This window comes from Vigna radiata, chromosome 8, assembly GCF_000741045.1.
Source record: "Vigna radiata var. radiata cultivar VC1973A chromosome 8, Vradiata_ver6, whole genome shotgun sequence".
In the NCBI taxonomy this organism is placed as follows: Eukaryota; Viridiplantae; Streptophyta; class Magnoliopsida; order Fabales; family Fabaceae; genus Vigna; species Vigna radiata.
In genome coordinates, this window is record NC_028358.1 from 22,095,649 (window position 1) to 22,108,884 (window position 13,236).

Here is a 13,236-nt window from a genome sequence, read left to right on the forward strand (position 1 = left end):
TAGAAATTTAGAACAAAATTTTACCATTTATTAAGTAATTTGAAAAGAAAAAAATATATTCAACAGCAAAAATAAGATTGAATCAAACTTATTTGAGAAAATATATCACAAGTTCAAATCCATTAATGAGCCATGTAAATGCTCCATTAATGTAGGGAGAGAAAGAAAAAAATGGTTAAGGATAGTGGGAAGGTGTAGGGTATTTTTGAAATAAAAGAAAATAGTGAGAAGATGTAAAATATTTTTGAAATAAATTAAAATAGTAGAGAGATACAAGTCCCAATTGGGGAGGTGCAGAGAGCAACACCCTTTGTGTTTTTGTACCTGGGCTTTATTCGGGCTGGCCTTTTGAGTCTTCGGTTTGTATCGGAGCCCAAAAACGAAAATAAAAACATGAAAACAAAAACTTGAAAACGTACCACAGTTTGGACTCATACCAAGTGGTAAAATCCAAAGCGAATTCCTCAAGCAGAAACGATACGGTGAAATCTCAGCCGTTGACTGACAAAACTAAAAGCAAACATCTAACAGGACACGTCGATGATCCGTGTGAAACCCTTTTTGCCAATAAGAATCCATCTCTTATCCCTATATATATTTCCACTCTTTTCCCTTTCACTCATCGCATCTCAATTTGCTCACCCCCCCTTCGCCCACGAAATCACAACAACTTTTCGACTTTCGCGGTTTTACGATGGCGCCCGCAAAGGGTGAGAAGAAGCCGGCAGAGAAGAAGCCAGCGGCGGAGAAGTCTCCAGCGGAGAAGAAACCAAAGGCGGAGAAGAAGATCTCGAAGGAGGGCGGTGGTGACAAGAAGAAGAAGCGCGTGAAGAAGAGCGTTGAGACCTATAAGATCTATATATTCAAGGTCCTCAAGCAGGTTCATCCCGATATTGGCATTTCCAGCAAGGCCATGGGAATAATGAATAGTTTTATCAATGACATCTTCGAGAAGCTTGCACAGGAAGCCTCTCGTCTGGCACGCTACAACAAAAAACCTACCATTACTTCAAGGGAGATCCAGACTGCGGTGCGCCTCGTGCTACCCGGTGAATTGGCCAAACATGCTGTTTCTGAAGGCACCAAGGCCGTTACCAAATTTACTAGTTCTTGATTTAGGTTTTTAGGCGCCCCTTTCGTGGATCTAGGGTTTCATGTGGATCAATTTTTTTGTGTGCTTTAGTTCGTACATGTAATGATCTGAACTGTTTTTAATGGAAACTTTACTTTGAATAATTATACTTTCGAAATTAGTATTAACTTTTTCAATTTGATTTTATTGCATTAATTCGATTGTTAGGTCTTAATTGGATTGTTGTTTTGCTAATCATCAATTTGATGAACCGTCTTTTTGTTGATTATATTTTTCTCTCGATTCCTTATGGTTTGCAGAGAAGTTCCGCTTGGTGTTGTGAATGTTGTGTTTTTGTGAAGACTTAATTTGATAATTTTTTTCAACAATAAACTATAATCAAGCGGTCACTTTTTAGACCTGGAGCTCACTTTGATATGTTTTTGTGTAGGAATTTCAAAATAGTGAAAATATCAAATAATTGTTTGCAATAAAATAAGGGGATAACAGTAAGATATACTGAAGGAGTAAAAGTTAAATGATAAAAAATAATTACCTAAGTGAAAAGTGAATCAAACAATTTTGAGTCTGTAAATTGCTTTGTTTGGTTAACCGACCACGAATTTTAGGACACTTCTCATGATTCGATAATATAGTTTGATTATAACACTACAAAGTTTAAATTATGAACGGGGTGATATGTTTAATCAGAGTTTTTCTTAGTCTTAAGTTTCTAAAAAATATAAGTATTTTGAATAAATTTGGCTGTTAAATATTTAAAATTTAATTAAAATTGTTATAATTTTATTAAATGGATAGCATAAAATGCAATTTTTTTCTTCCTTTTTTCAGGTAGTCCTTTCTTCCTCATCCTATCTCTAGTCAGTTGTTCTTCCTCTCTGTTTTCCTTGGAAAGCTCCGTTTCCTTTCGGCCTCCGAAACCCACGTTGGATCTAGTTTATTTCGGGGTGCTTTGTACATCTCCAAGCCTTATCCATGTATCTCTAAGTTGATATTTTTGTACTTTAATAAAAGGTTTAAATACTTTTTTAGTCCTCAAATTGGGGTCTAAATTTTCATTTTGTCCATGGTTTCAAAAATGATACCTTTTTGTCCTCATGTTTTTAATTGTGAGTATAATGGATCCCTTCTGTCAAATAATTAGAGATGACGTTAAATGTGAATTAGTGGCAAATGAATTATCCAACATGGAAAAAAAAGATTTTTTTTAACAATGACAAATATGAAAATATTTTTTAATATGGAAATTTCTTTTAGCAAATTAAGAGATATAAAAATGTTTTTTTAATATGGAAAAGAAAAGGGAAAGGGATTTGTCCTAAATATTAATCTCGAAGGATCCTAATCCTCTTCCATGGAGATCTGAAGTCAAGCAGTAAAGGCACCTTCACCTACGATTCCGTCTCACACGTTTCAGGGATTCATGCCCAGAAACTCTATTGCTCGAAAAGTGCAGAAAAAGCTAATTTTAACCATGGTAGGTTTCTTTCTTTCACAAGTGGTGGCATAGCGGCAGTGACCTTTTGGTGTGGCGCAGCGGTAGAGGCACGATCTAAGGGGTTTTGTTTTCGTGCAACAGCAGCGGCCTGTAGCAGCGACAACGACCGACAACGGCGACAGTGATGGCGAGATCCTTCAGAGCTTGCAACAGTGGTTGGCGCGACAAGTTCTTCTCCCTTCGCGTTCAACGTATGGTGGAGGTTAAGCTCGCAACTGTGCTTTTGGGTGTCACGTTCGTCGCGGGCGAAGGACGGCGGTTCTGGTTTCGCATTCTGTTTGCTCGCCGCTATGGGTTTTCTTCTTCGTTAGGTCTTTACCTTTCTCGTTGTGGAATAGAGGCTCTGCTCTTCGTTCTGGTGTATTGTCTGGTTCAGGTATGGTTCGTGATGAAAAGGAGTAGCACACCTGGTTCTGTTGTTCTTGCAGGTGGTGGAGGCTTCTTTCTACAACATCTGTGAATCAAATTCCTTGTCCCGGTGCAAGATGTAATCTTTAGAAGCACATTTTTCTTTTAGAAAAAGCTAATTTCATTTAGTTGGAGAGCACATTAATTGATTTAGTGGTGCAGCCGCCACCCCACTTGGAGTTTTATCACTTTGTAATTTTAGAGAAATGAACACAAGGTTACGACTGTAATGATGCTTCCACACTATCAACCTTCAACAATTTGCAGCAGCCCCAATTCCCTTCCCAAAAACCTAACTTAATGTCTTCAAAACACGAAACTGATTATTTTATTTGCCCTAATTAAAAAAAGTAATATATTTAATTTTTCCCAATTAAAAACACTGCCACCTCAGTGCCACGACCATATTCTTTTGCCACATAACATACACAGTCACTTAACATTTAACGCCGTTAACATTTACTTAACGGAAGACACCGATTGCACTCAAAATTAAAAACATGAGGACAAAAATGTTTCATTTTTAAAACCGAGAACAAAATGAAAATTCAGACCCCAACTTAGGGATTAAAAAGGTATTTAAACCTTAATAAAAATAACAAAAATAAATAAATTAGGTAAATAGTAATTATTGTTGACCAAATCATTTTTATTTTCAGCCGTATATCATGCATCTTCAAGTTTTCACATTATCCTTCTTTTGTGGTTATGGTGTTGTTGTCTGTCAGTGCTGTGATGGTGAATTTTCATTAGAAAAAAAAATATATGTTCATCTTCCTTTTCATTTCATCTCATCTTCCAAGTATAAATCAAGTATAAATGTTTTTGTCCGTTAAAGTTTGAATTTTATATATATATTTTGGTTTAATATATTTATTTTTATTGTTTTGAATATACTAGATTTTGAAATTTATGATACTTATCTAATTTCAAAATTTGGTTTAGAAAGTTACAAAATTTCTAAATCTTTTTTAACAAATCACTAAATCTTAAAATTCATCAATTAATTAAGAAAATAATTAAATTTCAAAATCTAGTTAAGTTATTCATTGAATTTCAAAAACAGATTTAAAATATCATCTATGTTTTGAAATTCAGTAAAGATAGTTACTGGATTTTTAAATCCGATTAAAGTAGTCACCTAAATTTGAAATCTAGTTAAGGAATTTCAAAATTTTGTTATGGTAATTGCTTAGTTTCGAAATTTGGTTAAGGTAGTCATATGTTAGCCTCTTAAACCAAGTTTGGTGACTGTGGGATTGATTTCTCATATCCAAACTACCTTATAACACATTTAGGTAGATGTTGATGTACAATCATATCGATTTTGATCCAACTAGAAAACATACTGATGGCCAGATGTGGACGATTATCCAATGTGATTCATATGTGGTCCATATCACCTTGTCATATGTCAAGCCATTTAAATGTGCCCTAACCTCAAGTAGGTTGAAAATCTGCCTCCTTGTCACTCAACGTGCGACACAAGATCTATCTTTATCATAAGGAGGCATATCATCCTAAGGAAGTGCTCATAAATCAAACTCTATAAAAAGTTAATTAAAGGTTGGTCAATAATGAAATAATAAAGAAAATCAAAGTGTAAGATATACGTGTATCTATAAAGCTAATTGCTTTGTCTCAACAAAGCTGACATCTTCGACCTCCTCGTATAGGTAGGCTTGTGCAACAACTCTTTAGGGATATCCGCCACATGACTACAAGTCTCTAAAGAGTAGCAACTCTTATCGTAAGAATAATGCATCCAACTAGATGTAACAGGTAGGCCGGTGCGACACACTCATACTCCTGGTTCTCATAATAATCGTTGTATATGTCTCTCAACCAACTTAGTCTAACGTGGGGGCCACAACATTGTCTCAGCTCAGATTAGCCCTCACACGATCTATGCCCAATAGGTCAATGATAACACCCCAAGCCGATTCAAAGTCCAATACTTCATTCAGACACAATTGTCCCACTACAGGTAGATGTAGCAATAGGGACATCTCATCTAGTGTGACAATCATCTCACCTACTGGGACATGAAAATTATTTGTCTCTATGCCATCTCTCAACGAATATCAATATCAAACCCTTATTGACATAATTGTAAGAAATATTACATAGTGGTATCAAACCAGAATTCAACACAAAATCTTGGACAACCAAATGAATGTTAAGTCCCTGGCAAGTGTACCAGATCGTTATCAAGTAATATAAACGGGTAAGTCCGAGTATCCTTTTCCCAAAGGACTCTTAGGCCTTAACTTTCATGTAAACAAATCGCGTAACACTTGAGAAAAGAATAAATTTGGTGGTTATATGCAAAGGACAAAAAATAAACATGCAAAGCAGTTGATTCAATTGGTTTTAAGAAACTATGGATGAATGGGGTTGTTGGGGATTACAATTTCATCTTATCCACTCTCATATATCTACTCTTCTTATTTACTTCACTTATTTATCTAATTGTCATGCAAAATTTCTAATTTACCCTTAACCCAATCCCTTGGTGAAAAGAGCCTATTATTAATCACCGGCTTACTATCCCTAGCCTCCCCTAGTAACCAATAATGCAATGTGATCGGAAGCAACTACAATTGATCGTCCTACCCCTATCCCTAGGCGATATTGGCATAATAAAGGAATTTCCCACCAGTTCATGACATTACCATACGTCCCCATATCGATAAAGACAAACATCTTTTACTGAATGAGTTAAACAATAAAAGCATTGAGCATAGATGAGAACCCAATAATTGATAAACAAGTATATGACAAACATATGAAATAAATAAGAATTTGAATATATGAGAGTTTCAAAAGATTACATTGTTCNCCAACAACAAAGGGTTTAGTTCACCATAATCATGGTGAATCTAGATGAAATATGATGAAAGAATGGAAGAAATAACCCTAAACTTGGTTGATTGGAGCCTAAGCATCCAAGGAACCTCCTCCAAGGTGTGTGGAATAGCTCTGGACGTTTCTCTATGCCAAAAGAATCCCCTTCTAATTCGCACTGGGGCTATATATAAGCCCAAAAAGATAACATATAGATTACAGAAAGATTTGCAGAATCTAGCTAAGAAAACAGACAACCGCCAGGAGCCTAAATTCACCGCTCAACAGTTTGCCTTGTGCCGCTTTGACCGCTCAACGGTTAGTTTTGCCGCTGAGCGGTTTCCCTCTAATCGCTCTGAGCGCTCAACTGACCATTCTAGCGCTCAACGACTTGCTTTAGTGGAATCAAATAATTCACACTTTTCAAAACTCCTTTTTCTCATGACAAGTTACTATACAATTCAAATTTCAGTGGAATCCTCTCTACTATTCACATGTCACATAAAACAATATTGTCATTCATCTAAAACAATCAAAATCTTCACATGCAAATGTCATCACAAGGACTTTTTCCAAGGCTTGTATTGTGGCTGGGCTAGCAAGAAAATTGGTTTTTCTGGAATACAAAATCTTTGAGTTAAGAGAGTTTAAATCATCATTTAAAGTTCAAGCACACTCTCTTTTTAACCAATCTCACTCATTCCCAACTTCTTCCCTTTTTCATTTTACATTGAGTTCACTTTACATGCTTTTCTCGTTTCTTCTTTTCTTTTCTTTCACATGCATTTTTCTTTTCCATTCTTTGGAACTCAATGCTTTTCTTTTCTTTTTTCCTTTCACTTTCCCCATTCAACCCCAAACTTGAACCTTTTCAACACATATAATTATTCTCAACCCTAACTCAAGGTAAATCAATTCAAACAAGGGTTTTCATACTGTTTAAGGTCAAGGTTCAAAAAGGATATATCATTTAAAATTCTGTGGGTGAAAATTTGGCTAAGTAAGGGCTTTCCAAGCATGGCCTTGATCATATGACATACACATGCAATTCAATCAATTATCAAGATTAAGTCAATACCATTCATGATTTCCTGTAAACAGTGCACACAACAATAAAACTCTGAAGCTCAATACCTCACATAATCATGCTTTCTCACTTCTCACATGAATCTTGCTTAGCATCAAAATCACAATCATGAATCACTTACTCATCTGTTTACATAGCTAATGAACCATCAACCTGGATATCAACATTCACACATTCTCAATCATCATCCACAGTCAATCATCAATAGTAAGCAACTCACCATGCAATAAAATTGAACCATTATCCAAATAAGTGTACAAGCCAAGCATAAACTCAAACATAACCTACACTACTAATTCAAAGTACAAAGGAAAAGAAAAAGAAAAATCTCTGTCCAAATGCTGGCATCCATCAGTAGATGCCATTAGCGTAGATCCTCATCTGAGTCATCATCCTCTTCCTCCTAAGCATCCTCAAAGTTTTCATCCTCCTGGTCATCGTCCTGTCCTCCTGAGGTCCCAAATGCTCCGGACCCACTACCATGTGCCCGTCCCTGAGGCCAAGCCATCACATTACGAAACTCGTCCATAGTCCACCTGTGCACTGGTGGCTGGCCATAAAGTCCTACAATCATCTCGGCAGTGGCCACCTGCCCTCTGCAAAGGGACTCCATCCTCGCCTTCATCATAGACATGTACATGTCTCTCATTTGGAAGGGCTAAGGCTACTGTGCCGGTGCATCTGCAGGCTCATCCTCCTGCTGCGCTGCTGCCTTCCTAGGACGTCTCCTAGGGCCTGCTCTGACTAGTTCGTCACCTCTACAATACTGATGAAAATAGGAGGCATCAATAACTTTCCTCGGCCTCTCAAAGGGTGGAACTGAAGTGTCCACTCCTGCTTGCTGGCACAAATATGTGATTAGGGACGGATGTCCCAGTGGCGTCCTGCTTCTCAATGTGTTGGCGCAACTCAAAATCTCGCTGGTAATGATCTTACCAACGTTCACGTCCATCTACCTCATCATACAGTAAATGACCAAGATCCGATGTAAAGTGATGTCAGAAACATGAGAGCATGGCTGAATGTTGGCATGAGTAAATGTCATCCAGTATTTGGCTAGGGGAGTTAGATCTGCCCTAAGGATGTTCACCGATGCTCCGTTAGGATTTCTCTGAAAGTGCCGCCCAGGGATACATATCACTCACTCAATATCCTCATAATCCCTGGCCTCCCCCAGTATAGCAACATACCTGCACTGCTCTCCTGACCACTCAGTCCCTAGAAAAGCGTTGATGGTGTCAGGATCATAACTGATAAAGTGCCCACGTACATAACTCATGTACCTCCCTACAGACACTCCTCCTCTCGGCAAGGCGTTGGCATAGAACTCCTTCACCAACTCAATACTAGCTGGTGCTGGATATGTCGTCAATCTCTCCCATCATCGCCTTTCAATCTCCAAACCAAACTCTGGAGCCAAGTCAGGGATGTACTTGGCTTTTCTCTCCATCAACAATCACCACTCCTGGACTATAGCAAAATGTTCTTCATGCTTCCTTGAAAGGAACCTTAAAGAATAATATCTCCTAGGTCTCTCTGGTTCCTTCCTTTTGTTGCCCATTGTCTTAACTCTTCTTGAGGTAGACATTTCTGCATAAATCAAATTCATCCAACAAAATTCACAGAAACATCATTAGAGGTTAGTGCATCATCAGATCATACAATTCTTTGAGGAAAAACAGGGCTCCTCAATACTCAAACATCCAAAAATTTTAACATTTAGGAAAAACAGCTACAGACTGCTCAACATCCATGAAGACCGCCCAGGCGGTTTGCCTCAAGCCGCGCCAGCGCTCAGCGCCAAAACAGACCGCTCAGCGGTGGCGGCTAGGGTTTTTCAAATTCCTTTCCTGAATGATCCTAATTTCCACTCTTTTGCTAATTTCATCAATCCAGACCACAATCATGCAATTCAATCGGTTCAAACAATTCCTATTCTATCAATTCATGCATAGAAATTAAAAGCCCTAATTTATCATGTTCCTAAGCATGTTCATCATCAAATCCCCAAATTAGAAACCCTAATCATGAATTTGCATACTTACTTGAGTGAAGATTGTGAATGCTTGCAAAAAAATTGCTTAATTGATGATGAATGTCCTCTCCAATGCAAGTCTCTCAACCAAAAACCCTAGAACTTATCAAAGCAATGGTAGAAAATTGAATTTTTGGTGAGTGGGTGAGGAGAAAGTGAGAAAATCTCTCTGAAAAGCTCTTGAAAGTGAAAGGAGAGTGTTAGAGCTTAGGGAGACCGCTCAGGCGAAATGCAAAGAAGGGTTTCAAAGTGAAAAATTTGAAAAACCGCTCAACATTTAATCAAAACCGAGACCCTCAGCGCCGCAACCGCTCAGCGGTAAAATGGACCGCTCAGCGGTCTGTGCCTAATTTCACTTCTTCTTCTTTTGCTTTCTTTTGAGTAATCTTTCCTTCTAGCACTCAATTTCAACCTTCAATTTTCAAATATATGCCTTTCCCCTCTCAGATGCAGTCATGTAATGCATTTAACACAAGATTAAAAACAAAACAAACAACTGGGTTGCCTCCCAGGTAGCACTTGTTTAACGTCACGAGCCTGACCCAAACCTGTTTAGCACTTTTCAGCAAGTGCTTATCCTTCCAACACCCTTTAGTAGGTGTACTTACCTTGTATCCTTCAGTGGATACATAAAAAATTTAGCATCCCTCAGTAGATGCTACCCAACAAGTGTTCAAAAATTCAATAAAGTACATGTACAAAATCAAATACCCTAAAACTACAAATGTTTATACAAAGTGGGATTTAGATAAAATCAATTCATTCCATCTCGGTTGGGATCTTCATCAACCCAACTCATCATCATCCCAACTCATCAGTTGCTTTCTGTCCACTTTCTTTATGGCTTTTGTGAATGGTTTCCTAATTTCCAACTTGCCATCTTCACTGAACACTGTCAAATGGTCATAGGGATTCTCATTTGATAGGCCATGAAACGGTTTGCTTTGCACCAAGTGTATAAGTGCTGGATTCATCACCTTGTTGGTCGTTTGATCCGTAAGCATGACTATGCTGTTAAAATGGAAAGGGCCAACCACATTTGATTGGTCTGCAAGAGTGCGTCTTGGAGGAGTTCTTTCAGCCATCTCCTCTGTTCTTCTATCTGGTGAAGGTGATAGTAATCTTTCAGGGGAAGGAAACAAATCCCTAGATGGGCGTCTGACTCTCCTTCTCCCCCTTTCCTCGCTTAAGCCTTCAAGAAGAGGTTGCGTATTTTTCTTGCTTCTAGTATGTCTGGGCTCCTGCTGCATGCACAAGAAACACAAACCCTAATAGCACTTTTTTATATTTTTTTAAAATAAAAAGATAAAAAGATAAAAAGATATATACAATCAAGTCAAACTTAATCAGTTTACACTACTAGATAACTTAAACCACGAGTCCCCGACAACGGCGCCAAAAACTTGTTAAGTCCCTCGCAAGTGTACCAGATCGTTATAAAGTAATATAAACGGGTAAGTCCGAGTATCGTTTTCCCAAAGGACTCTTAGGCCTTAACTTTCATGTAAATAAATCTTGTAAGACTTGAGAGAAGAATAAATTTGGTGGTTATATGCAAAGGACAAAAAAATAAACATGCAATGCAGTTGATTCAATTGGTTTTAAGAAACTATGGATGAATGGTGTTGTTGGGGGTTTACAATTTCATCTTATCCACTCTCATATATCTACTCTTCTTATTTACTTCACTTATTTATCTAATTGTCATGCAAACTTTCTAATTTACCCTTAACCCAATCCCATGGTGAAAAGAGCCTATTATTAATTACCGACTTGCTATCCCTAGCCTCCCCTAGTAACCAATGATGCAATGCGATCGGAAGCAACTACAATTGACCGTCCTACCCCTATCCCTAGGGGATATTGGCATAATCAAGGACTTTCCCACCAGTTCATGACATTATCGTAGGTCCCCATATCGATAAAGACAAGCATCTTTTACTGAATGAGTTAAACAATAAAAGCATTGAGCATAGATGAGAACCCAACAATTGATAAACATGTATATGACAAACATATGAAATAAATAAGAATTTGAATATATGAGAGTTTCAAAAGATTACATTGTTCCTCAACAACAAAGGTTTTAGTTCACCATAATCATGGTGAATCTATATGAAATATGATGAAAGAATGGAAGAAATAACCCTAAACTTGGTTGATTGGAGCCTAAGCATCCAAGGAACCTCCTCCAAGGTGTGTGGAATAGCTCTGGACGTTTCTCTCTGCCAAAAGAATCCCCTTCTAATTCGCACTGGGGCTATATATAAGCTCCAAAAGATAACAGATAGATTACAGAAAGATTTACAGAATCTAGCTAAAAAAATAGACAACCGCCCAGGATCCTAAATTCACCGCTCAGCGGTTTGCCTTGTGCCGCTTTGATCGCTCAGCGGTCAGTTTTGCCGCTGAGCGGTTTCCCTCTAATCGCTCTGAGCGCTCAACAGACCATTCTGGCGCTCAGCGGACCATTCTGGCGCTCAGCGGGCCATTCTGGCGCTCAACGGACCATTCTGGCGCTCAGCGGCTTGCTTGACCCTTCTTTTCATCCTTTTTCTCCTTCTTTTATGGGTCTAAGTCCACCTTACTTCACTTCCATCTTTAATTCATCTAAAAACCCTGCAAAACAATGTAAAACAAGCATAATATCTCTAAAACCAACTTTTGACTCTCNNNANACNCAACTAAGTGTTTTACTTGATTTAAAGCTCATTCTAAGCCATAAAAGGTGTGTTTTATTACCAAATTAAAGCATGAAAATAATGGTTTTTAGACTGTTATCAATGACATATTCTAAATTTGTTTAATTTTTTTTTTCATGGGAGACCAACTTGATCTCCCATTAGTCCTAGACAAAATAAAAAGATATAAAGTTTAAACAATTACTCAACCATCAAAATTCAACAAAAAAAAAAAAACTATTCTACTAACTTGACCTAATCACAATGCATATGCAACATGATTAGCTTAGTTTGTTAATAGGGATGTATCATGTGGACCTCTAGAAAATTCACTTACTTCATGTTATTCTTGAATAACATGTTCGTGCTCCTTAACGACATAATCTTGTTGCTCAATAACATTTTTGTGCTCCTCATTAACATCATGTAATTCTCTAACTTTATTAGGACAACCTCTTTTACAGTACGAGCTGATGTCGTGGATCTCCTACTAACATGATCGACCAATTATAAAATTTTACAAATGAAAAAATAATTAACTGAAATATTATTTTATTTTGATTTTTTAATCTTATATCTTTTAATAAGTAGAGATAAAATAACATATTACAATCTACTTTATATTAATTATAAAATCTTAATTAAATAATATAAAAGATTATTTTATATTAATCTTATAACTTTATAGCTTTTAACATATGAAAATAAGAAAATAAAATAATTATAATTCTATTTTATATTAAGTTTAACATCTTATATATTGTACATGATATAGATAATTGTACAATATGATTGTACGGTTAGTCACGAATCGGATGATCAACGTTTATTCAGTTTCATGAATGAGCCACCATCAAGATCAAACGGTCGTGTAAGTGAATTGATTGGTCATAACTCAAGACAATTAATCTTAATGTTGACAAACTTTGAGATAAAATTCAATTTTCACTCGGTTCCATGAACGAGCTACCATCAAAACCAAACAGTGATGCAAGTGAGCTGGTCATAACTCAGGTCAATTAACCTTAATGTTGACCAACTTAAAGATCAAATGTGATTATCAATAATTAGATATTAAGTTGTAATTAAGTGGATGTTGATAAAAACATACTTCAAAATCTATAAATACAAGTTTAAAATAAGAAAATAAATAATCTATATTTACTTTGCTATTAATATTTGAATTACTAATATTAAGGTCGGTATAATTTTTAGATTCCATGCAACTTATCTAATTTTAGATCATTGATACCTTACATTATGAAATAATAATAAAATAATCTGATGATAAATACCAGTCTTGATATCAAATGGGCAGACTTATAAATTAGTTAAACATAATATAAAAAAAAGTGAATTTTGTCATTGATGAAGAAGATCTAAAATAAACGAATTACTTGCTGAAAAAGAAGTGAAGTGAAATAAATAAAAAAAAGTGGAATTATCTGTACCAGAGAGTCAAAATTGGGGCTTGACAGGGTAATTGGTCTAAAAAGGTAGTGAAACGTGTACGTGTAGATTTCTTCTGACCAATCCAATAGAATTCCCTCCAAGCTAGCACCAACTATAAATACAACTTCTCATCTT

General features: G+C 36.7%; 1 protein-coding gene across 1 annotated transcript; it reads left to right on the forward strand.

Moving 5' to 3' along the window:
• The first annotated feature begins 611 nt into the window (after positions 1–611).
• LOC106771048 (probable histone H2B.3) lies at positions 612–1,241 on the forward strand. The gene has a single exon (XM_014656933.2). It carries the CDS (start codon positions 695–697, stop codon positions 1,112–1,114), a length of 420 nt encoding a protein of 139 aa, XP_014512419.1. The 5' UTR covers positions 612–694; the 3' UTR covers positions 1,115–1,241.
• The last annotated feature ends 11,995 nt before the right edge of the window (positions 1,242–13,236 follow it).

Bases quoted from the DNA above. Each gene is read 5' to 3' on its own strand.
- LOC106771048 (XM_014656933.2), top strand. From the start codon at position 695: ATGGCGCCCGCAAAGGGTGAGAAGAAGCCGGCAGAGAAGAAGCCAGCG.